At 47.5% G+C, this 27854-nt stretch overlaps 2 protein-coding genes across 5 annotated transcripts in view; one reads left to right on the top strand and one right to left on the bottom strand.

Moving 5' to 3' along the window:
* Positions 1-2464, top strand: part of TP53BP2 (tumor protein p53 binding protein 2) — a 66258-nt gene extending 63794 nt beyond the window's left edge. For all 4 annotated transcript variants that reach the window (XM_037737722.1, XM_017526389.1, XM_017526388.1 and 1 more), the window contains one exon: positions 1456-2464. In XM_037737722.1, coding sequence (XP_037593650.1) covers positions 1456-1497 — 42 coding nt within the window. In that variant the 3' untranslated portion in view covers positions 1498-2464. The remainder of the gene's footprint in view (positions 1-1455) is intronic.
* A 1893-nt stretch (positions 2465-4357) lies between these two features.
* The window catches only part of CAPN2 (calpain 2), a 61769-nt gene continuing 38272 nt past the window's right edge, over positions 4358-27854 (bottom strand). The window contains exons 8-22 of the mRNA XM_037737721.1: positions 26707-26792; positions 25617-25691; positions 24727-24887; positions 22113-22282; positions 20397-20408; positions 17767-17978; positions 15686-15722; positions 15043-15108; positions 13246-13303; positions 11132-11196; positions 9812-9880; positions 9192-9270; positions 7919-8035; positions 7607-7665; positions 4358-5365 (exon numbers count right to left, since the gene is read on the bottom strand). Of these exons, the coding sequence (XP_037593649.1) occupies positions 5342-5365; positions 7607-7665; positions 7919-8035; positions 9192-9270; positions 9812-9880; positions 11132-11196; positions 13246-13303; positions 15043-15108; positions 15686-15722; positions 17767-17978; positions 20397-20408; positions 22113-22282; positions 24727-24887; positions 25617-25691; positions 26707-26792 (1290 nt within the window). The 3' untranslated portion in view covers positions 4358-5341. The remainder of the gene's footprint in view (positions 5366-7606; positions 7666-7918; positions 8036-9191; positions 9271-9811; positions 9881-11131; positions 11197-13245; positions 13304-15042; positions 15109-15685; positions 15723-17766; positions 17979-20396; positions 20409-22112; positions 22283-24726; positions 24888-25616; positions 25692-26706; positions 26793-27854) is intronic.

The raw sequence follows: 27854 nt of genomic DNA, 5'->3' as shown, positions 1-27854 counted from the left end.
GTGGTAAATAAGCCCTTTTGTTTTGTATAGTTTCTTATTTGGGAAAGAGTATCTTCTTAGAACTAGTTGTTTACTTATTTTATTTTCTTTTTTTTAAATTGGCAAAAATTGTATGTATTTATGGTGTATAGCATGATTTGAAATATGTATACTTGTAGAATGGCTAAATTGAACTAAATACGTGCATTATCTCACATGGTCATCCTTTTTTTGGTGAGAACATCTATTTTCTTGGTGATTTTTAAGTATACAATACATTATTAATTATAGTCACCAAGTTATACAATAGGTCTTTTGAATTATTTAAATTTTCTAACAAAGATGTCCTGTGGTTAATGACACGGGGAACATTGCATGTTCCCAAGCGTGGGAGCAGTCGCTCAGAGACTGTTTTGTCTCACGTGTGTGCTGCTCAGAAGATTCTGAAATTAACAGACTGGACTGAAGAGTTTCATTTTAGTCCTAAATTTAGATTTTCTTAGTACTTTGAAAATCTTTTCTTGTTAGAAGTATCCTCTACACAACTTTTTTGAGTTTTTTCCCTGATTTTTTTTTATTTTAAAGGGCAGTGCATATGTGTAGTCAGGGCTCAGATAGAAGTCTAGAAAATTGTATTAGCTAAGTGTCGTCTTTTCAGATAGAAAAATAATCTTTTCTGTAACATGGATCCATGAGTTAGTTGTTTAGTTTTGACTGGAAGTCTTTTTAAATTATTATTTTTATTTATTTATTTTTAAATTGGGATGTAATTAAAGCCTATGATTCTACTTTCCTTGAGTAAACCCTTTTATTTTTCTTTTGTCAAGTGGGACTGCTTTTGTTTGGTGTGTTAGCTGAATTTACCAGTTTGACTTGGTCCTAGCTCAGGCCTGGAAGGCTTGCAGCCTTCACTAGGACTCAACTGATACAGCTCTTGTTGTACAAACACAAAACCACAGAATTCTAAAGCAAAAACTTCACCCAACCTACCTTAAATTTGTAGACTTTTAGTCTGTGGCATTTCATTTCTGACAGTCTGAAGTCCCATGACACAATGTCATGTCAATTGTGAACAAAGGTAAAAGAATTTAATCTCTTCCTTCCTTCCTGATAGAAGCTCCAAATGCTGGAGCATATAGCAGTTTGCCTTCCTTGTTACAGTTGATTTACAGCTCAACAAGCTGTGCAGATTGAGTTAATATCTGGAACTGTCATGGGATTTTATATTGCTGCTTTGTAGAGTTGCTGCAGTTGATGGGCCCTTGTGATCTTTTGAACGTCCTGTGAAGTCTAGCTGATGAGCACAGCACATTGTTAAATGCAAAGCTCTAGGTGCTTCACACACCACCAAGATTGCGTTTCTTACTTTGATTCCCTTCCCGTGACATCCATCCCCTAACCTCATTATTTCTTGAAACTTTGTTATATTCCCACACATCTATATAGTATGTAAATATTTCTTAAACTCTTTTGCAGCTATATCCAAGAATTAAACCAAGACAAAGGAGCTTGGCCTGAAACTTCACATGGAATTTTAGTCAATGAAGAATTAATCTCTTATTAAGAAGAAGTAATACGATTATTTTTAGCAAAAACTTCCCAGGACTTATTTTAATGACAATGTAGCTTGAACATGATGAAGAATGTCTCTAGAAGAAAATGAAGGATTGAAGAATTCACCATTAGAAGACGTTTAGCACGATGAAATAAAGCATCTACGTCAGCAGGCTGTGTACTGTGTTGGGGCACAGGTGTCCCGTGTAGCACTCAGAGAAATAATACAGTGACAATCCTGTTTTCTACAAGAATCCTGTCCAGTAAATAGGACCACTTATGGGCAGTTGGGAAATCAGCTCGCTGTCCTGTTTAGTGGGTGTTTTCAACGCCTGCTCCTAAGCCAGTCCTCCTGCCAGAGAGGACCAGTGCCATCACATCACTGTTTCTCATTGTCCCTGGCACCCACAGGCCCTTGGGGGGCTCACGTGAAGGCTCGAAGGCACTGCACACTTGTATATTGTCAGTGAAGAACTGTTAGTTGGTTGTCAGTGAACAATAACTTTATTATATGAGTTCTTATAGCATCTTAAGAATTATACATATATTTGAAATATTGAAACTAAGCTACAGTACCAGTAATTAGATTTAGAATCTTGTTTGTAGGCTGAATTTTAATCTGTATTTATTGTCTTTTATATCTCAGAAATTAGAAACTTGCTATAGACTTACCTGTAATATTTGTCAAGATCATAGCTAATTTTAAAAACCATTGTAATAAACTTTTTGATGCTAAGCCATTTACTGGTTTTTGTTTTTGATGTCCTAAACAGACCTTGTTTAATAGTCACAAGCCATTGGGATATTTTACTCAGCTGAAAAAGAACAAATGCTTAATGTAAGTATATTTATTGTAATAAGAGTTCTTTACCAGCCAAGTGATTTCAATGTAAGTGGTTTTTAAAATAAAATACTGTAGCGATCATGGTGATAGACGCCTACTTGTACATTTTACCTAAAGCCTCTAATAGACTGTTTTAGTATCCTCATTCATTTATGGGGTCAGGAAACATGGAAGCTGAGAATGACCCCTGGCTGGCCCAGCCAGGAGATGGGGACTTCAGTCCTTATGGCCACATGGAACTGAACTCTGCCAACCTGAGTGGGCCTGGGTGGAAATGAATCCTCCCCAGGTCTCCAGAAGGAATGTGTTTGTCCAGTGAGACCAGTGTTGGACCTTGCATTTACAGAACTGTGAGATAATGGCTGTTTAATAAGCCACTAAGTTTGTGTTAATATGTTACAGCTACCGGAAACAACATGGATTCTAGTTCTGGGCTGCCGTACTTACTAACCCATCAGGTGACCTTGCCCAGGACACTTGACCTCCCTGAGCCTTGTTTCCTCGTCTGTGGAGGTTAATGCTGTTGCCTCGGCATGCTTCCGAGTTGTTGAGGAAAACCATACTAAGTTCTGGGCATGAAGGTACTTGGCAGACTAAAGAATTACACAGATGTATGAAGACAGAACTTGTGAAAATTAGGGAACTGTGATCCCACTTTTATATTCCTTAATCTTAAACTGAGAACATCATTGTTAGTCTTTCTGTTCTTAATTTATTATTAAAGTAAGTATCCTTATACCAAAGCACCTTATAGAAATAGCTACAAGTACAGAAAAAGGTTATGAAGGAGGGAAGGAAAAAGACCACTCCAGAGGTACCATTCACACTTGGACAGTCTTATATGTCCAAGTAGTCTTATATATGATTTTTTTCTCTTTATGTAGTTGAGAGCTTATTGTTTAAGCAATTCTGTATTCTCCTGTTTTATACTTGATATTGTATAATAAATATTAATACTTTTTTTTTTTTTTTTTTTTTTTTTTTTGAGACAGAGTCTCCGTCACCCAGGCTGGAGTGCAGTGGTGTGATGTCGGTTCATGGCAACCTCCACTCCCTGGGTTCAAGTGATCCTCATCTCAGCCTCCCGAGTAATTGGGATTATAGGCCCATGCCACCACACTCGGCTAATGTTTGTATTTTTATTAGAGACAGGGTTTTGCCATGTTGGCCAGGCTGGTGTCAAACTCCTGACCTCAAGTGATCCACCTGCCTCAGCCTCCCAAAGTGCAGAGATTATAGGCGTGAACCACCATGCCCGGCCTATTAACATGATTTGTAATGGCTTCGTAATATTCCATCATGTCATTTAGCTAATCATTTGTATAATGTTGAACAATTCTGTGTACTATAATTGATGCTATAGTCATGTTTTTATGGCAGCACACTGTTTAGGTTTTTACAAAATAGAAGGGAATAAAGCAGGTGGAGAACAGACCATGCCAAAGGGGAGTGTGTGCAAACCAGCTGTGCAGATTCTAACAGCGGTGGAGCCACTGGGGATGCGGGGAGTGTCACATCAAAGGAAACAGCCAGAGAAGCAAACCCGAAGGAAACCAAGGTAATGTGCGTTCTCAGGAGAATAGTAAATGGTGTTACAGGCAGCAGAAAGGTCCAAGGAGATAATGGCTGGTAAATGTTTATAGGATTTGGCATTAGGAGGTAAATGGTGGTCATAAAAAGCAGCAAAGAGAGGTAGGTGACGAGCCAGACAAGTGGGTGGAAAGTGAATTGAGATCTAGTGTGGAAGCTCGGCTCTGGAGGAAGGAGAGGCCACAGGAGTGGGAGGTAAGAGTATTAAGTATTGTATTTAAGAAAATTCTATAGTTCCACATTTTAATTATAGGCAAGGTGCCTTTTCCTCTGAATACAGTACATGAATTTACAGAGGCACATACTTGTTAAAGTAGAGACAAGCTATAATTGTGTGTGCTCATAAACTATCCCATGGGGCTGCCTTCCAGGAAGGAAAACATGGCATGGTGTGATTGCATGGGGTAACCCTTTATTTTTACTTAACAGTACATTTGGAAGAAGATAAGGCAACAAGGCAATATTTTTATAATGTTGCTAGCATTTTCCCAAGGTAAAGCCAGGAAACAAACTTGTGTCATTTCTACAAGAACCCCTAAGCAACGTCCCCTCTAACTCCATGGACAGTCACTAGTGGTGGTGAAGTTCATAAAGTTTTGAGGTGGCAAATGGCTTATTTTGTCCTTTATCATAATTGGTTTACAAATTGGATGCCTGGTTTTGGCATACTGGTTCAGTTGATGAAGCGTAGAATCCCTTTGGTCTTTGTAAGACCAGATGTATATGGTGGAACAGGGTCAAGAACTTGAGTTTAAGGAGAACGATTTACTATTACCAATCCCTCTTACATAAAACCTGTCTCTTGTTTAACCCAGCAACGGAGGTGAGTCTTCTCACCTGGACTCTCTAGATGCCTTGACAAGATTACTTCATGATATATCATGTTTCCCAGTTTGCTCATGGGAAATGGTAATCTTGGACTGCTGTTTGGTAGAATCAACAGCTGCATTTTAAACTTGGGAGTTGCTTTAAATATTCCCTGCAAGGGCCTCGTGTCCTTTGAGAGTGACTCCATGTTTTTGCTTAGCTGTTAAATACCTTCCTGCATTTTTTTCCTGATTTAATATTGCTATGAACAGGAAAATGTGTAAAAGTAAAACATGTATACTGTTTACAGATTTAAAGCTTTCTTTGAGCTTGTCAAGGGTTAAGCGACTCAGTTGCATTTAGTATAATGATATGCAAATCTTTTACTTTGATGTGTGAAATTTCTGCTATCTCAAATTGACAGTATCATTATTTTCAGCTATGATCATCTGTTTAAGTAAATGTTCCCATAATTTCAAAGTCCAGATACAAAGTGTTTCTCTGTGGAAGCTTAGTCCTTGGCTGATTCTCCATCATGAGAAGTCTTCAGGCAGATTAGTTATAACTTCAAAGTACTGAGAAACAGAGCCACTGTGAGGAAGGAAAAAAAATCCAAGTCAGCTCAGTGACCACTTTTTAAATTAAAGGCTTTTTAAATACCTGTAGATTATTTCAAAAAACTGTTGTACTGGAAAAGCTAATTGAGGGCTATGATATCAGTGCACTAACTCATATTTTTCCTACTTGATTTCTAGATTCTAGCTTTTAACAGGTCAGTAGTCTGTGTGATTTGCATCAGGTGGTCATGAATCATATTGCAGAGTTGATTGCACACATGAAAAGTGAAATTCACACAACGTAAGTTAGCATTTTCACATTTCTGCCTCAGAGTAGCACATCAGAAGTAGTTTGGGATGTGGATATCCCTGCAACCAGTGGTGTTCAGCACTGGTTCTAAATTGTAGTGATATGAGAACTTTAAATCAGATTGATTGAATTGGTCTGGGATACAGCCAGGACATCAGGACTTTGGCAAAGCTCCCCACGTGATGGAATCAGCAGTCAAGGTTGAAATCCTTGCAGACTGAAGGGAGAGCTTCTGAACATGGCTCATCCTTAGCAAAGACTACAAAAAGTGAGGATCTCCAGGAACCTACAAAAGGGGAGGCTTAGGAGTGGCAGGGAAAGCCAGTGGGTAAGAAGATGCTTCTCAGAGGAGATGCGGAGGGAGAGGATTGAGCAGGCAAGCCAGGTTGACCCTGGGGTGGGGGTGGGCAGCTGGGGTAGAATAGGATATCCAGCAACAATGACAGGCTAGAATTTCCAAAACTTAACATGTGGCATGTTTCATGTCACAGTTGTGTCGACCCTACTATTTTAAATTTTTTGAGACATGGCCTCACTCTCTTGCCCAGGTTGGAGTGCAGTGGGGTGATATGGCTCACTGCAGCTTCGACTTCCTGGGCTCAGCTGTTCCTCCCACCTTAGCCTCCTGGGTAGCTGGGTCTTTAGGCACGTACCACCATGCCTGGCTAATTTTATTTATTAATTTTTTTTTGAGATCAGAGTTTTGCTATTGTTGCCTAGGCTGGAGTGCAGTGGTGCCATCTTGGCTCACTACAATCTCCGCCTTCCAGGTTCAAGTGATTCTCCTGCGCTGGCCTCTGAGTAGCTAAGATTTACAGGCGCCCGCCACCACACCAGCTAATTTTTGTATTTTTAGTAGTGATGTGGTTTCATCACATTGGCCAGGGTGGTCTCAAATGTCTGACCTCAGGTGATCCACTGCACCTGGCCGAATTTTTTATTTCTTTAGAGACAGGGTTGACTCTACTTTATATTGCAATCTTGGAGTAGAGGTATTTCCTAGGATATGTGAAGTTTTAAGCAAGTTAATGTTATTTGTAACAAGATAAACTATATTTTCAGTTCACTAAAGGTACTATATAATATGTAATAGCAGAATGAGAGAATTACTTAGTTGCTGGCTTCCTCCAGAGTTCAAAATCCAAGGAAAGGAGCTGCCAGTGCCTTAGACCTGCCCTCCTCACCACTTCACTCCTCTGTTACACGGAGAGGACTGATAGGTACCATCGTCACTCAGTGCTGGCCCCTTCCCCTGGCCCTCTGTGGCCTTCCCTGAGTATAGAGGAAATGGTGACTGGAGCCAGGTCATAATGGAAGTATACCCCACCTGACTTCTTTCAATGAGAGAACTTCCTGTCATTGGGACGACAAGAGAACATTTTACGCTTTGCTTTTTGTGAAATTAGCATACCGACTTAATTCAGATCATTTCAGAGGTGTGCATTGCTAGGGTTCCAGACACATGAGTGCAATGATGATAGTAAGTGGCAAACTTACTTACTAGTGTTGGTTTTATCTTAAAGGGGAGGCAGTAAACTAGTTTGCCCACAAAGTATTTTAAGTAGCTCCATTCCAAGACTGACAGATCTTCCCAAAACCCAACTCGAATGGAATCCAAGGGATTTCTTTGTATCGGCATGTTCTCCCTTGCATGCCAATCAGCAGCTCATTTTTCTAAGCATGATCCTGCAGCCACCTCCTTCTTAGTTTAACTTTGAGCTACACTCACGACAAAGCTCAGGGGAAGAGGGAGCCAGGTGTGCTTTTTGGACTTGAGAATAGGTAGTTGGAAAATCACCGCAAGTAAAAGTGCATCTTACAACCGTGTACAGGCCTGGCCCCAGCAGACCAAAAGCTCTTTAAAGCAAAACTTGAAAGTGCTGGTCACTCAAGTAAACAGCCCTTTCCGCCCCATGCCTCCCCCATGCCCTTAGGATCGAGGTGGGGTATGAGCTGCTGACTCACAGAGATAAGGTTGAGCTCTATTGTTCCAGTATTCTCGGTATCCAGCTGCTTAAATATCTCTGTGGAGGGAGAGAAAGAGGATGTCACAAGTGAGCTGAAACCGAGACGGCGTTATCCTCTTTTCATTTCAGCAACTGGCTTCATTGACTGCCATACACTTCTCCTTCCTCACCCTCAAATTAGTAAAGAGGGAATTTCAGTCTCAGCTCCTAGAAGACGTGTCTCTAGGTTAGATGATTTCACCGAGATGAAAGGCAGGCTACTTGAATACCAAGAGAACTGAAATGAGTCTTTCCCCAAATATCCACTTACTGAAGAGCGTTTCTAGCCGAACCAAACACCGAACAAAATTATCAAAATCGATGATGAGCTGCTCATCTGCAAACCGAGCAACGATGACTTGGTGGAGTTGACAGGGCAGCTTGAAACCTGAAGTTACATGAACAAACAAATGGATTGCTAAGCATTAGATTGTACCACGTGGCTGTGCTCACAGGTTATGGAACTAATGTGGTGACTTAAATGAGGTATAATTGCTTTTGTCCCTCGTCTGCTCTTCTATGAGACTGGTTTATTTTGCAAAGCCAGTCCCTTCTGCTGTTTCCCTTGTTTCCAAACTGCCCACCTTCCCCCTGCCTGAGTCCTTGCTGACACGTCAGTCTTTCCTTGCCTGCTTCTGTACTCATGGTCACGGTGCTTCGTGTTGTTAACCATGCTGCTTCCTTTTGTTTAGCTCTGAATCGTCTTGGAGACCAGATTCTTCCTGGATATATGTGAGCAGAAACTGTTCCTGGTAAACTAATAGTAGTGCTCCCTCTTTCCGCAGTAAAATAATTTTTACTGAGCCTGTGTCCCAACTTCCTTGCAGCCAACAGAGGCCTTGCGACCACAGTCTGGCCGGTGGGATGTGTGAGCAGAAATGGCCTGTGTGCCCTTAAAGGCAAGGAGCCCTTCTTCTGTCAACCTGTTGGTGGCATGTTTGTGGTGGCAAGCTGTCCCAGGTCCTTTGGATGAGGGCAACCCTCGAAGGGCTGGTGGGCATCATGGACGGGGAGAGCCTGGGGGAAGAATGATCAGATAGTGACACGGTAGGAGAGTAGGAGGCACCATCCTAGCCGTGGACTGCTGGAGCTGGGATTGCTGTGTGACAGAAAGACATACCTAGTTTAAACCACTGTTGTGTGGGGTCTCTGTGGCAGCGTTACATTCCGGCGTGGTCTACCACTCACTTGTGTCTTTTTATTGATACGGAGCTGAGACATTGCATTTCTGCCTAACCAACCCTGCACCAGAAAGGAGGTACCCGGGGTGAGTCTGTTGAGACCTGGCTTTGCCTAGTTGCTGTGCCAGGTGGCTCTGAAGGAAATTTGGATTCGAGAAGGCACAGAGGGCACAGCATCCTACTTATTGCATTTAATTTTACCAATTAGTCTTTGAAAGGGGAATGAAAAGGTGTTTGTATTAAACCAGCACCCACTTTATTTTATAGCATTACCAAACCTTGTATTTTATGGTATAGGATGAGTGTTCACACAGTCTGCAGACAGATTAAACATAGGAAAGAAAATGCAGTTTAAAGGGTTACCTGCTTCTTCTAACGCCTTCCGCATTTCATAGGAATTCATGGTACCAGACCTGTCAACGTCGATTTCCCGGTAAATTTTCTGGAACGCATAAATTAGTTGTAAGAACCATGACCCAAAGCAAAGCTGGCAAGTTACCTCCCTCATATGTGCTGAATGGGGATGTTTTTCCAGCTCTGTGCCTCTAGTTTGGCCTTGGAAGAATCACCCATGTGTCTTCCCTAAATAACTAATAGTATTTTGCCTCTATGAGCTGGTTTGTAAATATGCCCATCAAATCAGTCAGCCAATGCCCATAGGCCCATGTTCTTGTCTTACATAATTTTTGTACCTTAACTGTCAAAAACCCTCTTCAGGAAACCCTTGATGGTGGCCTTTAGATCATCCCAGTAATCAGGTGGAGGAAGGGAATCGGCCACTTAACTTGCGAAGTCCTGGTTGATTTTTTTGTTTGCATTTCCCCAGCTGTCTTTACTCACGCTGAGCTTCATTATGGGTAAAATCCCAGTCCCCTTGGAAATGTTTCTCCATGCTGTGGAGGAGTTGCTGTGTCTTAAAGCACATGCACAGAATGTTCCCCAACACAGCCCACCCGCCCCTCTCGGCCTTCCTGGGATCTTACTTGGTATTTTTGAATCTTCGTCCAGAGAATGTAGAACTCCTTCAGCCCCAGCTTGCCACTCCCGTCCGACTACCTTCAGTCAAGGAAAGCCCTTGAGTGTGAGTCCATTTGGGCATAGTGTCACCTAGTTTGTCTTCTCAACTGGATCTTCTGAATACATTGCACACACGCAGGGAGGGTTTGCAGAAGGATCCTTTTCCTGTTTTTCCCGCTGGCTAAACCTCCGTTTAAAGGATTAGAGGAAGGGTGAGAAAGACCCGCTGGCTCCCTGCCGATTCTGGTTGCGCTGTGGAGGCCCCAGATACTGCTAAAAATGAGCTATCGGATGACATGCAGAGGGCTTTGGATGGCTTCTAGTGGCTGAACCCTTGCTGTTTTTTACAGTATTGGAGTATATCCAAGAGGCCTCTGGCGAGGGGAGCTAGCCGTGAGTCAAACTTCATAGAAGTGGCCAGGCATAGTGGCTCTTGCCTGTAATCCGAGCACTTTGGGAGGCCAAGGTGGGCAGATTACCTGTGGTCAGGAGTTCGAGACCAGCCTGGCCAGCATGGTGAAACCCTGTCTCTACTAAAAATACAAAAATTAGCTGGGTGTAGTCCCAGCTACTGGGGAGGATGAGGTGGGAGAATCACCCGAACCTGGAAGGCAGAGGTTACAGTGAGCTGAGGTCGTGCCACTGCACTCCAGCCTGGGTGACAGAATGAGACCCTGTCTCAAGAAAACCAATCAACCAACCAAACAGAAAAAAACTTCACAGAAGCTTAGGCTGCCCCACCACTTCTCACCAAGCATCGGAAACAAGGGGGAAATGGATGACTAGTTTGCCTTGGGGACAGGTGGGTGGCTTGGGAAGGAGCGACAGCAAAAGGGAATTAGAATGCTCATGAAGGTAGCCCTTCTCTAAATCAAGAAGACGATCTTGATCAGAGAGAAGAGATTCACATCAGAAATACTGTGGCTAGGGAATATTTTCCTAGGGGCAACACATCACTGAGGAAACAAATTCAAGCTGCTTTGTGCAGAGAATGATTGATGGGCATATTTTCAGGAATCTCCTGCACCGGCCCCAGGAATGGGCTGGTGGGCCTGCATTCTAAGCCTTTCAGGGTATGTGGGGTGTGTAGCAGCTGCTTTCCCTCATTAGAGGATTCTCGCATTTCCCTAGTAAGGGAGGTCAGCGCTGCCACTGTCTGACAGCAACTCAGCAAGCTGGGAACAACTGGCCATTTTGAAAGGGGAGAAGGCCGTGTGTTTGAATCTTTCTGGAGTGAGATTTTAAACTCTCCCAGTCTCCATCCCATGGAGCACATGAAAGGATACATCTAGCATGTCAACCATAATTTTGCACGTCTCGATGCTGAAGCCATCTGACTTGATATCTTGGCCTAGAAGACAAAATCAGTGTGACAGGAAAAATCTCTCAGAGCGGTGATGTCCAATAGAACTTTCCACAATCATGGGGATATTCTTTATCGGTGCCCTTCACATACAGAAGCCACTTCCATTATATTAAATAGCCACACATGGCTAGTGACTCCCAGACTGGGACAGTGCAGAGGATGCCCACACTGTCCCAATGTCTCTGTATATTTGCCATGAGCAAACACAGCTTTCAAAAGTGCTTTTTGAACAAATAACAGAATGATCAATGGCTGGGCCTTAGGTGCCCACAGGATATAAAGTCACCTGTAGTTGCTGGGCAGGGAAAAGGAAAACAGAGCAGGTGTGTTAATTCTGGGCTGTGACCTGTGAGAGAAAGAGGTTTACTTACTGTCCATCTGCAGACATTTATGAACTGTCTGTGTCTGCAGCTGACTGAGAAACCTGAAGACCTGGGATCTATCCACGAGCTACTGTGCTGTACTAAGGGATTCCTAGCCACTTGGTGTTTGGCAGGTGGCATGAGACCCTAGTCACTAATGTGAATCTGGCTCCCCACGGACTTCATGAAGAGCCCAGCCTTTTCGTTATGTCCTTGTAAGAGGTTAGAGCCTGACCTGCCTCAAAGCTGTGACTCTGGGGACCAACCCCTTCTTAGATGGTCATGAGGCTCTGACCTAGCAGCTGTGCATGCAGACCCTGGCATGGAGCCCTGCAGAAGGCTGGAGTCACCAGGCAGCTAGGGGTCAGGTACTAAGCTCATAGGCACGTGCAGAGCGAATGCTGCTCCCCCAGCAAGGAGCGGGCTGAATCCAAGCAAGCCTGCTTCTTCCCCACTTTCCAGCTCCACCCTCCATTTGTGCAGAAACAATGAGGCTTTAGTCTCCTCTGCTCATGAGGACTGCACATCTGAAGAGCTCTGTGTCCTCACTTGTGCCTGGTGGCCTCCAGGGTAAACACAATCTTCTTGCCTTCCCTGAAAATTAGAGGAGAGTGGGTGCAGACAGGGGCCACTCTGGGGAGGCCCTGCACTGGACTGACTGTAGCCTGGCCAGCCCAACCCTCTTGGTTCCCACTGGGATGGAAGACCCAGCTGGCCCTCGACTTTTCTTTGACTCTGAAAGGAGGATTTATTTTATCTCATGGAGTTAGGCTAGAGGCCATCTTGTCAGACAGAATGACATCCCTTGAAGTCCATGAGACTTCTCGAGATGATCCCTAGGGCTGATATGCAGCATAGGACCATGACTGCATTTGTAACTTCTGATATGTATAAAACTCTGCTTCCTGAATTGTGGATTGAGATCTTTTCAAATGCAGCGTGATTCTTGTGATAATTTGAGGGGAAAAATGTCTCTGTGTTGTGCTTCCCCCACCACCCCGGTGGTGATCCACAGTAGGGGGTTGAACAATCAATCCTTTGACATTTCTTTGCTTAAGAAATAGTTACAAGATATGGCCGGGTGCGGCAGCTCACACCTGTAATCCCAACACTTTGGGAGGCTGAGGTGGGTGGGTGGATCACTTGAGGCCAGGAGTTCAAGACCAGCCTTACCAACATGGAGAAACCATCTCTATGAATATACAAAAATTAGCCGGGTGTGGTGGTGTGCGTGCCTGCAGTCCCAGCACTTTGGGAGGCCAAGGCGGGTGGATTACTTGAGGTCAGGAGTTTGAGACCAGCCTGGCCAACAAGGTGAAATCCCATCTCCTAAAAATACAAAAGTCAGCTGGATGTGGTGGCATGTCCCTGTGATTCCAGCTCCTTGGGAGGCTGAGGCAGAAGAATCACTTGAATCGGGGTGGTAGAGATTAAAAATAGATCACACAAAGCTAGTATGTAGTGGAAACCTGGATTTGATCTTTGATCTATGGATGCTAGAAACGCTTGTTCTTTTTTATCACATCACACAGATCTGTCATTCACTTCTTGGAGGGGATAGAGGGAGATGGTTTAGCCACAGCAGCCAGACGTGGAAGGGGAAGGATTTCCATGTCCCCTCCCATCCAGAGGGGAAAGAGCAGGATGAGGTTTGCAATGAGGGGATACTCACGCTTTGCTAGAACCCTTCTCAGGATGGTCTGCAGCTCAAAGGCAGAGATCTCTGCATCCTGTGGAGACACAACCAGAGCATAGTTAGTGGCCCCCTGTGGGAGCTGGATGAGCACAGGGCAGGACACCAGTGATTTAGGTAGGCCTGGAGTGGGGTCTGTGAATTTGCATTTCTGACAAGCCCCCGGGGCATGTTGGGGCTGCTGTCCCTAGACCACACTGTGAGTAGCACTGCCCCATCCAGGGTTTTAGATGCAGTGTTTTGCTCTTTTTAGAACACCCAGGCTGGACCGCAGTGGTATGATCCTAGCTCTGAAACTTCCAACTCCTGGGCTCAAATGATCTTCCAGCCTCAGCCTCCCAAAGTGCTGGGATTACAGGTGTGAGCCACTGCACCCAGCCTAGATACAGTGTGTTCATGTATAGATGCAGTAGGGAGAGTTCCCTCACCATGTCTTTGCTGTAGGGAATAGAAATAATAAATATTCTACCTATGTTCGTGGTTTTACCTTAGTTCTCTTACACCATTCCTCCTATCTGGCATATCTTCTTCATTCCTTAAAACTCAAAGCTCAGACTTCCTGTAAAACTGGTGAAAACCAGCTGCCTCCAAGACCAAGCTGGCCTTCCTCTAGGCCCAGCATGTCAGGCACGGCCGCCCCCCCCAACCGGGCTCAGATGTCTCTATTCACTGATACATGTTTGTGTAACTCATGGATAAATTCCTTTGTTTAAAACTTGACTGCAGACATTTTTCGCTTTTGGGGGTGTGTATGTGTGGGATTCAATCAGTGGGGAGCGAAGACTCTCATGGCCCCTCTCCTTGGGAGTCTGGAGCAGAGGGAGAGGCCGGTGGAACAGACGATGCCTGGCTTAGCACTTTGATGGGTCTTTAGCTCAGTGAAGGGAGGCCCAGATGAGCTCACTGACTGCAGAATTCCTCCACATAGTGAAGAAAGAGGACTTTTTTTGGAGTTGTTGGGAAGAAAGAGGGCTAAATAATTTCGTGATGGCACTAAATGGCTGAGAGATTTTTTTAAGAATAGGGAAGTGGCCAGGTATGGTGGCTCACATCTGTAATCCTAGTACTTTGGGAGGCTGAAGTGGGAGGATTGCTTGAGCTCAGGGTTTCGAGACTAGCCTGAGCAACACAGTGAGACCCTGCATCCACAAAAATTTAAAAAATTAGCTGGGCATGGTGGTATGAGTCTATAATCTCAACACTGGAGCCGGCCAAGGCTGCAGGATTGCTGAGCCCAGGAGTTGCAGAGCAGCCTGGGCAACATGGCAAGACGCATCTCTACAAAATAAAAGTTAGCTAGACATGATGGTATGTACCTATAGCCTGAGTGACAGAGAGAGACCCTGTCTCTAAAAAAAAAAAAAAAAAAAAAAAAAAGAAGCCTAATTCAAATACTCTGTTGCAGGTTGCTCGCATTCTTGAGACTTGAAACCCTTCCACCTCCCCAAATCCTTTGTGGAAATCAAGGATAAGGGGCTGAGTCTCATGCCTCAGTTGGTGTAGAATAAAGAAAACAAAACAGCCACAAGGTGAGCCCAGGAATCCTAAGGAAGAGGAAACACAGAGCCAGGGCTGACCATGCAAATGCACGTGGAGGTCTTAGGGAGGACCTGCGCCAGAGGGCTGAGCAGGAACCCAAGTGCCATTTGCAGTTTCTCTTTGCTTTTGTTCAGTTTGCTTCCTTTCCCCCTTTAAACTGAAGTCTCCTTGGAGACACACACAGTCTCTTCCTTTGCATCAACCAGAGTGCATAACATCATTTTTGGGAACATTTACCTCCCCTGCCAACTGGGCAAACAGCCTCCTGAATCCATCATCAATGTCATCCTCTTCAATGTCGAACTGGAAAGTGAGGCAGAGACATGAGAATGTGTCAGAGCGAGGAATGACAAGTGCCCGCCCGCCCTTCCATGGCAGCCACCTCCCACAGCCGGGCTCCCCTTCCTGACCCCTGTCTGGGACCTGAAATCTACCGTTACTGGGGTTGAGATTAGGTATAGTGTGAAGAATTAATATAAAGTTTTTATCTCTAATTAAAACATGAGAGGGAATGTAAATTATGTGAGAAGGAGTAATATCCTAATTTCTCACAGAGGTATCTTCTCTAGCATTCAAACACAATGGCCTTTTAGGATCTATTCTAGTGGGGACTTGGAAGCATAAAGACTAGCTGGGATGTTCTGGATGGATTTTGACAGTGGCTAGCACAGCCCAACAGACAAGGGACCGGCCCACACCCTTAGCACAGAGGCCAGAGCCCGTACAGGAAGTTGACTGTTAGATTCCTAGTGCCGGGCTGTAGCCTTAGTTTCAGGCTTTGAGAAGTCCAAAAACTCTTGGAGTTTTTTTTTTTTTTTTGCTCCTCTGCTCTCTGGATTGTCCAGGACAGAGTGGGTGAAATTCAAGGAGTTACAAGTACCTCTTCAAGATTGGCTTCGATTTCATCATCGACAGCTCTGGAAATAGAAGGAAATTATGTGTTACTGGAAGGCAGGCGAGGGCAGAAAGGAAGTGTCACAGAATCACCACTAAAATGGAAGTGCAGTGCTAAATCCAGCACTGGGTAGGCGGGGTGGGGGGAGGTCTTTGTATTCCAAGTTTCTGTGATAACACCTCCCCTAAACAGCAAAATTGTTTTCTGCATTCCAAGTTTCTGTGATAACATTTCTCTGCATTCCAAGATTCTGTAATAACACATACCCTAACACAGCAAAAATAAAGGCAGAAGTGATCTGAAGGAAGTGTTATGACCAAAGAAGTGTGGGCAGTTGGAGACTTTTGTTTGCTAGTTTTTGGTCTTTATCAAATAACACAGCCTTCCCACGTAAAGGAACAGCTTCTAAGTTCCACTTGAAACATCCTTTGCCGTCGTAGACGTTCACACTGAGAATCACACAGTGCACATCCTCGCCTACTTGCTCTGCCTCAGGTTGGAGAGGAGGGCAATGTGGACTCCTGTGTCGTTTCAGCCAAAGCTCAGGTCAGGACATGGTGAGTTTATCTTGTGACTGCCCGAGTCCAGGGCCAGGTCCTTCTGCTCCATAGTGAAGGTGATTGAGCTCAGGAGGGTCTTCCTCGGGGCACTGTGATCTTAAACTAGGCAACCAAGGGTCCTACCTGCAGAGCCAATGCCTGGCAGAAGGAAAAGGTGACCTCTTGGTGCTGATCATTGGAATCTGGAGCAGAAGGATTCATATCTTGGGACAAGGAAGTTGGATACCTTTGAGAGGTAGGGTATCCTGTCAGGGTAGGGAACCCACCCTGGAGAGAGTTAGGGGTGAGGCTTCCCTGGGACAGTGACCTGTGGCTGGCAGGAGAGTACTGAGTTTGACAAAGGACAGTGTTATTCTAATGCCACTTGGTCATGCTATTGTCTTGTCAGTGAGGACTAAGCTGAATACACCAGGCTTCCTCTAAGGATCCTCAGAGCTAAGAGGAAAGGCCCTTCCCCATGGTAGGCTTTAGCAAATGAAGAGTTCCTGTCAGTGGCAGAGGGGCTGCAGCCGCGCTTTCGTGGCATTTATTGGTTTGCAGCTGCCTGGCATTGCTTTCTCTCTCTTCCCCATGGGAAATTATTTCTGCATTATCTTAGGGCAAGGGCAATTCCCTGCCTCTACCTCCCATGGCTGCTGCTTCTACAGGAACCAGCAGGCTAGGTGGCTGACCCAAGACCAGCACCTCAGACACACTCCACAAGATCCTTAGACCTGAGCGCGTGACCCAGGGTTTGAGGGGTCATCCCACACCCTGGTCCTCCAACACATCCTTGGCTTCTGTTCTTCCCAGCCTGACGCCCCCACCTCCCGTCAGTTCTGGAGTCCTCAATGGTCTTTCAGCAAATTCCCTTTTGCTTAAATCACCCAAGGGAGATTCTACCTTTGTCAATCAAGTGCCCAGCTGAACATACATAGTTGAGGCAGAAGTCAAAGTGGCAGAAGCCATCGTGAATTGAGGCCACCTGACGGTGGCAGAAAATTGCGATGTCAGCCACAAAGGGTTCCCAGACATCTGGGATACCACAAGGCAGGGGAGAGGGAGCTGGCAACGTGACAACTGTAACAGGGAGAGGTTCTGGAGGTGGGAAGCGCTGAGAGGGTCACTTATACCCTCGGTGGCTCTCCTAGGCCAGGTGGCCTGGAAAAGCAAGGATTACACCAGCACTGCTCGGCTTTCTCCAAATGACGAGACTGGATTCATAGTTTAACATTAAAGTACCAACTTGAGAATTCAGAGGCACACTTGTGAAATTAGATCCTGCAATTCACGGTACAGCCACCTCAACCAAAAATATCCACAGTGGCTTCTTCCACTGTTTACCTTAATAAAACACTAAAACCTCCTCAATCCATCAAATCCCCACACCAGTCCTTCGAGGTGGGGCAGGTGATACAGAAAAAGTCACTGACATCAAGAGGACTAAAGAGCTCCCTAGGGGCCCAGGAACAGACCAACAGGTAGGGACAGGGAGGGGTGAGGAGAGGAAGAGACCAAACCACCTACTGGTAGTCAGCTTTCTTTTCGGAAAAGACCCGGACACAGAAATCCCCATCCTTGTTGGGTTCGAAGGTGGAAGGCACGAGGATGTACTCTCCTGGCGGCAGCTTGAAGCGGTTGAGCACCTCTCGGAGGTTGATGAAGGTGTCGGAGCGCTCCCTGGCACGATTCGTCAAGAAGAATTTTTTGCTGAGGTGGATGTTGGTCTGCCCACTTAACTGAGGGATAAATAGAGAAACAAGGGGGTAACACGGGGGTGGGGGAAGGCTCCAGGCAAATGGCGTATTCATTCATCGAGATAAAAGCAGTTGGGTAGCATGGTGGCTCAGCCTTGTCCTGGTGCATAAGGAGGTGAGGCCACGTGTCAGAGACCAGCCTGGACAACACAGGAAGCCCTCAGTGACAACGCCCGAGTCATTTTAGATAAAAAGCAAACTTCTGTTGGGGGCAGTGGCTTATGCCTGTAATCTAGCACTTTGAGAGGATTGCTTGAGGCCAGGAGTTTGAGACCAGCCTCAACTTTTGTAGAGTCAGGGGCAAAGTAGTGAGACCCCTGACTCTACAAAAAATAAAAATATTAGCCAGGGGTGGTGGTATGCGCCTGTAGTCTCAGCTACTCAGAAGGCTGAGGCAGGAGGCTCTCTTGAGTTCAAGGATGGCTGCAGTGAGCTATGATCACACCACTGTACTCTAGCCTGGGTGACAGAATGAGATCTTGTTTTTTAAAAAAAAGCAGCTGGGCACAGTGGCTTATGCCTGTAATCCCAGCACTTTGGGAGGCCAAGGCGAGCAGATCACGAGGTCAGGAGTTCGATACCAGCCTAATCAACATGGCAAAACCCCATCTCTACTAAAAATACAAAAATTAGCGGGGCATGGTGATGCACGCCTGTAATCCTAGCTATCCAGGAGTCTGAGGCCAGAGAATCGCTTGAACCTGGGATATGGAGGTTGCAGTGAGCCCAGATCATGCCACTGCACTCCAACCTCGGGGAAAGAGTGAAACTCATATCAAAAAAAGAAACAAAAAAACATCAAACTTTCTACCAAAAAACACAAATGGCTGGTGGGGAACTTGGATGCACATGCCAACAGGGGGTTTCACATCCCTTCACCTCTGCCTGCAGAGGTGCCGGCCTTTCCAACAGTGTTCACCAGCCTTCCTCTAAGAAGTTCTCAGTCAGGAATAGCGGCCACACGGCAGCAACTAAGCTCGGTTCCATGTGGTGTGTGAGGCACTAATAAAAGCAAAGACAGCACTAGAGGTGTGGACAATACAACCCAGCTTCCAAACCAAGCATGATCTGCTGAACCGAGGCTGGAGCAGCATCCAGAAAAGCCCCATGCGCTACTGGCTGCACTGCCTTAATGTGAAAGAAATGTACTACAGCTGGGTCAAAGTGCCCTGTGTGTCTATTTTAATAGTTGTGACCTTGGAAGTCAAACGGCTACCAGGCATCCCATCTGCTTCAGTCAGCGGTGACTGTGGGCCCAAATGCTCTCGCAAAATGTAACTCATCCCACGGTAGTCTAGTGAGGTGGATGGTTGACCAGTTTTACTGAAAAATAAACAAATACAGCCAGGCTCAGTGGTTCATGCCTGTAATCCCAGCACTTTGGGAGGCTGAAGCAGGTGGATCACTTGAGGTCAGGAGTTCGAGATCAGCCTGGCCAACCTGGTGAAACCTTGTCTCTACTAAAAATACAAAAACTAGCCAGGCGTCCTAGTGCACGCCTGAATTCCCAGCTACTTGGGAGACTGGGGCAGGAGAACTGCTTGAAGCCAGGAGGTGGAGGTTGCAGTGAGCTAAGATCATGCCACTGCACTTCAGCCTGGGCGACAGAGCAAGACAAGCAAAACAAAACAAAACAAAAAAATGCAGAGAGGAGCTGGAACGTTCCCAAGGTCATTCAGCCTGGGAATTGGGTCCTGGTCTCCTTCTTTGTGATCCCACGTTGTCTTTTTTTTGAGACAGAGTTTCGCTCTTGTGGCCCAGGCTGGAGTGCAAGGGGGCCATCTAGGCTCACCGCAAGCTCCACCTCCCAGGTTCAAGCGATTCTCCTGCCTCAGCCTCCCAAGTAGCTGGGATTACAGGCATGCGCCACCACGCCTGGCTAATTTTATATTTTTAGTAGAGATGGGGTTTCATCATGTTGGCCAGGCTGCTCTCGAACTTCTGACCTCAGATGTTCCATCCGCCTCAACCTTCCAAAGTGCTGGGATTATAGGTGTGAGCCACCGCACCCAGCCTTCCTGTGTGTCTTATAGTACCGTCTGCAGGGTTCATCTTTTCCCTGACTCAGTCTTCTTCTTCTAAGAGTGACATAAGACTCTGTGAAGAGCCTCCTGCAGTCTTAGGACCATGGATTTTCTGTTCAGAACCGAACCCTGTACGGGCTCTGCCAGGGCACAGGGAGGCAGTGAGTTCCATGACGACTTCCCAGAATACCTTGCCCAGAGCTTAGACCAGGGGGATGTAGAACCTAAGCAACTTCAGCAGGCCCAGGGGTGACCAGGACTCATCCTTCACCGCCCCAGCCCCTGCCCAGGCTTCACGATGCTCCCTGAGCTTCAGCAGTCTAGGCCTCTCGTTTTCATGGTGACCTGAGCACCTGGGGACATGGGCCAGACGTACCTCCTCTGGAACCTGCAAAATAAAGGAGACACAGCTCAGAGGCCGGGAAAGCAGTGTAACAAAATGCATCACTGTGCTCTTCCCTTTAGCCGCCCCCTTTTCTCTGTAGCATTAGCAATATCAACTAATTCAACTGGGTAACTGTTTTCCATGGAACCCAAAGCCTCTCCAACATGGAAGAAAATCCTCTTAAGACACGACAGTCATGTTGATAAGCCCTTACCTTCATTCCCAATTTACAGAGCATAAATCTGAGGCGCAGAGATGTGAAGAGACTCGTCTAAGGTGGCAAAGCCCATATCCACCTCCCACCCAGGCGGGCCCCATTGGAGGTGGCGGCAGGTGAGGGCTGGCCTGTGTCGGCCAGGTCCAGTGATCCGGTCTGCATTTCCTTGAGCAAGTCCCCTCCCCTCTCTGGCCTTAGTTTTCTTATCTCAAACATAGGACCAAATGCTCCCCGAGGTCCTTCCCAATTCTGAAAGCCCATGGCTGCATCTCCAAGCGCATGAGTTGTGGGGAGAGAACCGTGTATCACAATTCCAACTGCATTCTCCTTGCAGCTATTCTGTCCCAGATCTGAAGTCCTCTGCTCCGGTTTCAGAGATGGAGGGCTTTGGGGGTCTGTGCATTTTTACAGCTGAAGGTGTCTGCCCAACTCCCTTTCTCAGGTGGGTGAGCAGGTGGGGGGTCACTGTCCCATGGGTGGCACATGTTGCCAGTGGTGAGCACAGGGAGCCCCCTCCCCTGGCACCTCATCTGGATTCTCGCAGGGGTGTTCCGGGAAACTGGTTCTTGGGAGAGGCTGGAAGCTCCGATTTGTAGTATTTGCCACTTTACATGGTGTAAACAGGTCCCTGCTAGGGCCATTTTCAGGCTGCCGAGGTGACTTCAACAGACATGGGTCAGAGGGAAGACATGGGCTTTGGGAGCCGGGAGGAGCCAGCCAGCCCATCAGACTGAAACACAACCACCCAGCGCCCTGAAGTCTTCCTTGCTTCCCTCTTCTCCCGCTGCTAACTGCAGGCTGGGAAAGCTCTTTTTCGTGCTGCAGAAGGGAGTGGGGAGAGCCCAGGGGCCGGCGTGTGGAGTGAGTTCTCAGTGCCCCAGCCTGAAGCAGGAGAGGAGGCTGCAGTGTGGCTGCCCTCTGGCTGCTGCTGAGCAGGGATTTTCTTCAATTTGGCTCAGAGTGAAAGGAAAGCACACAGACAGCAGGAGTCTGTGTAGGGATCTGGGCTCCAGCCAGTGGAGCCCCAGGGGAGCATTGTGACCAGTGTTCCCCTGTCCCGAGCTCTCCACCATCCAGGCCGACGCCTTTGCTGAGCTCTGAGCAGCTGGACCCATGGACTCCATCCTGCCCCACGGTATTGCCTAATGTGGCCCAGTATATTCTGTGCTTTGGAGATTGGTGGGCCGGCCAGAGCGTCAGGCCTGGAGGACGTGAGAAGGAACATGGGGGTCATGTGAGAGTGGAACTCCCTAGAGGCTGGCTGTGGGGGTCCCGTGAAGGGCTTAGGAGCCCCCCACAACCTAGACCCACTGCAGGGGCCTCCCTGCTTGGGCATCTCCTGAGCCTGGCCAGGCGGGTAGCTTTGCTTTTCCTTGGCAAAGCTCCCTGTCTGGGATCCCATCCTCAGTTCTGCCTCTGGGGTCAACTTTCCATGCACGAGCTGAGAAAAGCAAAGGAGGAAGGAAGGCGGGACACCCTGCTCTCTGTACCTCGTAGATGCCAAAGCCGATGGTGTGCATGTCCTCGCCCATCTTCCTCTGCCGCCGCCGGTGCTTCTGAATGAGCCCCACCAGGAAGGTGCAGCCGCTCTCCCCGTCCTCCTGGTCCTCATCCTCCTCCTCCAGCTTGATCAGGTACTGAGGGTTCATCCAGAATGTGTCTGTAGCCAGAGAGGGGTAGAGGAACCCAGCCCTGAGCAGGCATGCATGGGGGTGGGGACAGCTGCAGGGTGGCCCTGGTCTCAGGCTTGGAGGCCTCTGAGAGAGGGATGGAAATGAAGGGAGATGGCAGGAGATGGAGGGAAAAGGCAGGAGGTGGCGGGAGACAGCGGGAGACGGCGGAGGTAGCAGATGCTGCGACATGGAGGGAAATGACGGGAGATGGTGGGAGATGGCAGAGGATGACAGAAGATGGTCAGAGACGGCGGGAGGTATTGGGAGAGGCTGGAAGGTGGCTTCAGATGACAGAAGCAGAGGAACCAGGGTCGGGATGCAGACGGCAGGCTTTGCCAGGCTGGGGACAGGTGGCAGTGGCTGTGGAGAGAGGATAGCCTATACTTGTCTGAATCTAACAGGAACCTAAGCTAGGTTTAGAGAGAACCTTACAATTCTCTCTCTCTGGCTCTCAGGCTAGCTCGTCTTGGGAAGTGGTATGTCACCGGGAATGCAGGGTGGTTAGAGCTGCGACTTCCCCTCATGGTACCTTCTCGTGGCTGGGCTGTGACGGGGGGTCGGAGGTGGGGCTCGGCTGGCCTGGAGGACTCAGGCCCCTGCTCCCCGCACTAGCCAGTCTCCACCTTCTCAGTGGGCCCAGAGGCCAAGAACATCCTGTGTCTAATTGCAGACTCTGGTTCTGCGTCCCTTGTCCTCTCAGGTCTATTCCCTTGCCCTCCTCCTGATGGCTCCGCCCTCCTTACTTCCAAAACCCATTTATTAAAAAAATCTAAGATTCATTTTCATGTTTAAGGGGAATTATGCTAATCACCTTTCCATACCTAATGGGATAAAACCCTAACTGTGAAATTAAAGGCACTGTCTTGTGTAGGCGTTGGCAGCTATGGTCCTGCAGGCTGCCACCTGTTTTTGTAAGTAACGCTTTATTGGAACGTAGCCACAGCCATTTGCTAAAGCATGGCTGCCTTTGGGTTACAGAATAGAGTTGCTGCTGTAGAGGCTGAGTGGCCCACAAAGCCAAACGTATTTACCATGCGGCCCTTTAGGGGGAGTTTTCCACTCCCGATCTAGTGGGTAGGAGAGGTCCTTTGTTGGGGGCAGAGAGCCTTCCCAGCACCTCTGACACTGCCACTTGGTGGCTGCATACTTGAGGTGAAGGAGTCAGAGCCCCAGAGCTGTAGGTCAGCTAGTTCCAGTCCAACTACTTGCTCTATGGCCCTGGTACGCTACTTAGAGCCTCAGTTTCCTCATCTGTAACAGAGAATCACTATGTGACCATGACCTGCCACCGTTGTACTTACAGAGTGACCCCACAGTCAGGGGCCTGGGTTCAAATCCCAGCATGCCCTGCAGCCTTTGGCAAGTCACCAGCCTCTCCAAGCCTCGGTTTCCTCATCTTAAAGAGGGAGGTGATAGGAAAGTGCCTGCCTCAGAAGTTTGTTGGGAAGATTAGATAGACTATCATACAGGCTGAATATCCCTTATCTTGGGGCCAGAAGTGTTTCTGATTTTGGACTTCTGGGATTTTGGAATATTTGTATATACATAACATGTCTTGGAGATGGAACTCAAGTCTAAAGACAAAACTCATTTCTATTTCATATATAACTTATACATATAGGCTAAAGGTAATTTTATAGCATATTTAAAACAATTTTGTGCATGAAACAAAGTTTTGACTGTGACTGTCACCTGAAGCCAAGTGTGGAATTTTCCACTTGTGGTGTCACATTGGGGCTCAAAAAGTTTTAGATTTTGAAGCATTCAGATTTCACATTTTCAGATCATGGATCCTCACACTGTGTACAAAGCACTTAGGACAGTTCCAAGCACTGAAGCTGTGCCCCAGAACTGGCAGATGTTATCATGATTGACAACTGCTGATGGACAAAGCCCTGAAGGCAGAAGAATCAAGGCACTCAGCAAAGGCTGGACCCTAGGAGAAGTCTTCACCCCTATCTGTGCAGGGTCCAGTCAACATTTGCGGATTGAACTGAGCATCCAAGAGGGTATGCGGCACAAACAGGAACTGACATGTGGAAGCCTCCCTGGTTTGGGGCAAGGTTCCCCTGCGGGCCGGCTGCCTGGGTGTGGGGCGCATAGAGCGGCTCATGGCTGTGAAGTGGGATAGAACACTGCTCCCGTGAGCGTGGCGGAGGGTCGTGGTGGAAGGTCACGACGGTCACCAGGGAATCTAGGGCCTGGAGAGGACATCACAGAAATCGTGGGTCTTGGGTTTGGCCTGGGTAGGGCAGCCAATGAATGCAGGAGGTAAGGGATTGAGAAAGAGAGCAAGGCTCAGGGAGAAGGAAGACAGAGAGGGTTTCGGTGAGTGGGAGCTGCCCCTGGGGCTGCCTGCTGGGGGGTGGCGCACAGGGTGGGGTAAGGGGAGCCTTGGCCTTTGGTGGCCCCACATTGCAACAGCCCTTACTCGGGTAGTTCCTGCAGCCTCCCGCGGTGGAGCCCCGCCTCCAGTTCCCATCCATCTTGGTGAGTTTCCACTTCTTGTAGCTATCGCTGGTGAGGGTGTCCGGGGTCAGGTTGCAGATCTCCAGGCGGGAATAGTGCCTCAGGAAGTCACCGAAAGACATCCTGGCAAAAGCAGAGACACAGCCATGGCAGGGGATATGAGGACACACTGGTAAGCCTTGACTTTCCACCAACACCAGACCAGGAGCTACCCAAGGCCAGGCAGAGCAGCTCGTTGGAGTTGAGTGGGTGGGAACCAGGTTCAGAATCAGACGGCCCAGATTCCAGGCCTGGCACTGCAACTTTCTAGCTGGGTGACTTTGAGCAAGTTACTTAAACTTCTTGAAGCTCAGAACTCTCATCTGCAAAAATGGGAGCCATGCCCATCAAATATGACAATGGGTGCCATTTGGTTAAGTGCATGTGTGTATGGGTGCAGGTGGTCCTTGGAGTGGCACAGACATATGGACATGTGGGTCCATTGCTGCTCACTAAGGGACCTGTTTCTTAAGGGGCTGGGATGAATCTCCAGGAACCTGGGGGAGAAGGGCCCCATCTTTCCCTTGTTTCCTCCTGGGGTCTGAACATTACCAGAGGAATTCCTTTTAGCCTTTTTGTGAAGCTGCTCGGCTTATAAACCCCGTTGTCAAGATGGACCACTGAAGGGGCTTAAGAATGTCTTTATTGGGGGTCTTATAGTGAATTTACAATAGCAACAAAACCAAGATCTTACACTCCTGCATCCTCCATGTGGTAAACTCACTTTTGGCCGACACTCTTTCTTACTAGGAGTTTTCTAGTACAGAACGTTGGGGCAGACAGAGCTTTCCCTGAAGCCTTCACGAATCTTACCAGAATTCTCCATCTTCATGCCGTCTGGTCAGCCTTTCTCTCTCCTCTGGGTCTATAGTGTTCCAGCTTGGGCAGCTGGAACAAAGTATTGAGAGAGGCATTAGTGTACAATGATTTCTCCCCAAAGGTCCCAGAGTTGAGGAAGGGGGACATCTGTCCCCACCTCTGAGGGCCCAGTCTCCAGAAAGGGGAAAGCAGCCCACATCTGGCTAAGACCTGCATTTAAATTCTCTTACAGAACTTTAAAGGCTACAGAACACTATTTAGATTCACACCAGGGAGCAGAGTGAGAGCGTGAGTTGTCCTGGAAGACAGTGGAAGGAAGAGTCCAGAAATGAACACAGTCCATTAGAGGGAGACCGAGTAGCATTAGTTGTCCAGTTGAGACGGGGCCTAGCAGCTCTTTTAGGGGCAACTGAAGATCTGCAGAGGTCTTGGCCTCTGCAGCTGGCCTGGGAAGCCTCGGCAGGTATGTCTCTGTCCATGGAGCAGAAGGACCTGGCCGTGTACACAGGGGCAGTGCACAGGATAGACTAACCACTGCCTGAGCTTCGGCTGGAATTACACACAGGCCTCCACACTGCCCGCCTCTCCAACCCGAGGCAGAACAAGCAGGCTGAGGTTGCCACAGCAGACGCTCAAGCAAGTGTTTACCCCAAACAGCTGAGGTTTCAACAGGCCTACCAGTGAGCCCTGGCAACCACCAGAGGCATGCTTCCCTGGTCTTTGGTACAAAGTTCATATCCCTGGAATAGAAGAAGTTGCTGGGGGACGGTGGGGTGTATTTTTTTCCCCTGAAAGCCCCATAGAAAGGTGGATCAGAGCCAGGGAAGGGATGAGCCAAGAGGCAGTGAAAGGAATGAACTTCAAGGAGCAGCTTGGGGCCTGGAAGAAGGCACTTAGGCTGCTGGAGGAGTGTCCTAGTCAAAAGACCCTTTGAGGGGCTCCTGTCCATGGGTCTCTCTCCATGCGGCCTGGGCTCTCCGGGCTGTATTTCTCAGCATAATGCACATGTCTTCTTCTTTCACCCTCTTTAAGAGCCTCCAGCACCGCACCCCCATGCCTGGGCCCAAGGCCTGCCCCTCCTCACTTGTCATTCCACCGCCCTGTCCACTCCACTTCTCCCCAGGGATTTCGGATGCGAATCAGTTTCTGTAGGCTTCCGTTACTTTCAACCTGCAGGATTAGATAAGAGGGAAGCTGAGTTCAAGCCAGGGCTATAAAGACTTGGGCCCCAAACCCCCTTCAGCATGAGCCAGGAGATATGGGGGTGAGGACGGTGGGGAGGGTTTGGGGGTTGAGTCCACGTATGTGGGAGGATCACAAAAGCTAGAGGGGGCTTGGCACCCAGATCTCTCGCTGCTACCCAGCTTTGGAAAATGAGAATTAAAGCTCCCAGGACCCAGCTCTTGGGAGATGGGGCTGCTGGCGCTTCACCTCTGAACCTCAGCTTAACTGACTAGAATAGGATGTGCTTTTGTTAAAGGAGCTCAGGGAAGCTTGACCACCTGTTGGTGATAACAGGCACATGCAGCGAGTGAATTCTGATTGAGTCCTGGATAGGGCAGGGGTGGGTGGCCAGAAAGGACATCTTGGGCAACTGGGAAAATGTTAATATGAACTTTATAATAGATGACATTACTGAATTAATATTTATTTTCTTAGGTGTGGGAACAGTAGTGGAATTACTTAAGAGAATGTACTTGTTCATAGAGGATAAATGCTGAAGTATTGAGAAGGGAAGTGTCACAACGTCTGTAACTTACTTTCATATGGCTCAAAAAAAGTGCACACACAGAGATAAAGCAGGCGTGGCAAATGTTAGCAATTGGTGAATCTAGGGGACTGGCAATTGGACAGTTATTATGCTAGTCTTTCGACTTTTCTGCAGACTTGAAAATTTTCAAATAAAAAGATGTGTGTTTGAGTGGATAGTTAAAAAAAAAAATCAAGGTGGCTGGGTGTGGTGGCTCACGCCTGTAATCTCAGCACTTTGGGAGGCCGAGGCGGGCGGATCATGAGCTCAGGAGATCAAGAACATCCTGGCTAACACGGTGAAACCCCATCTCTACTAAAAACACAAAAAAATTAGCCAGGCGTGGTGGCAAGTGCCTGTAGTCCCAGCTCCTCAGGAGGCTGAGGCAGAAGAATTGCTTGAACCCGGGAGGCGGAGTTGCAGTGAGCCAAGATCGTGCCATTGCACTCCAGCCTGGGCAACAGAGCAAGACTCCATCTCAA

The sequence above is a fragment of the Cebus imitator genome, unplaced genomic scaffold, assembly GCF_001604975.1.
Source record: "Cebus imitator isolate Cc_AM_T3 unplaced genomic scaffold, Cebus_imitator-1.0 Scaffold42, whole genome shotgun sequence".
Classification (NCBI taxonomy): Eukaryota; Metazoa; Chordata; class Mammalia; order Primates; family Cebidae; genus Cebus; species Cebus imitator.
Note: the sequence above shows the minus strand (reverse complement) of the source record. Positions and strands in the feature narration are given on the sequence as shown.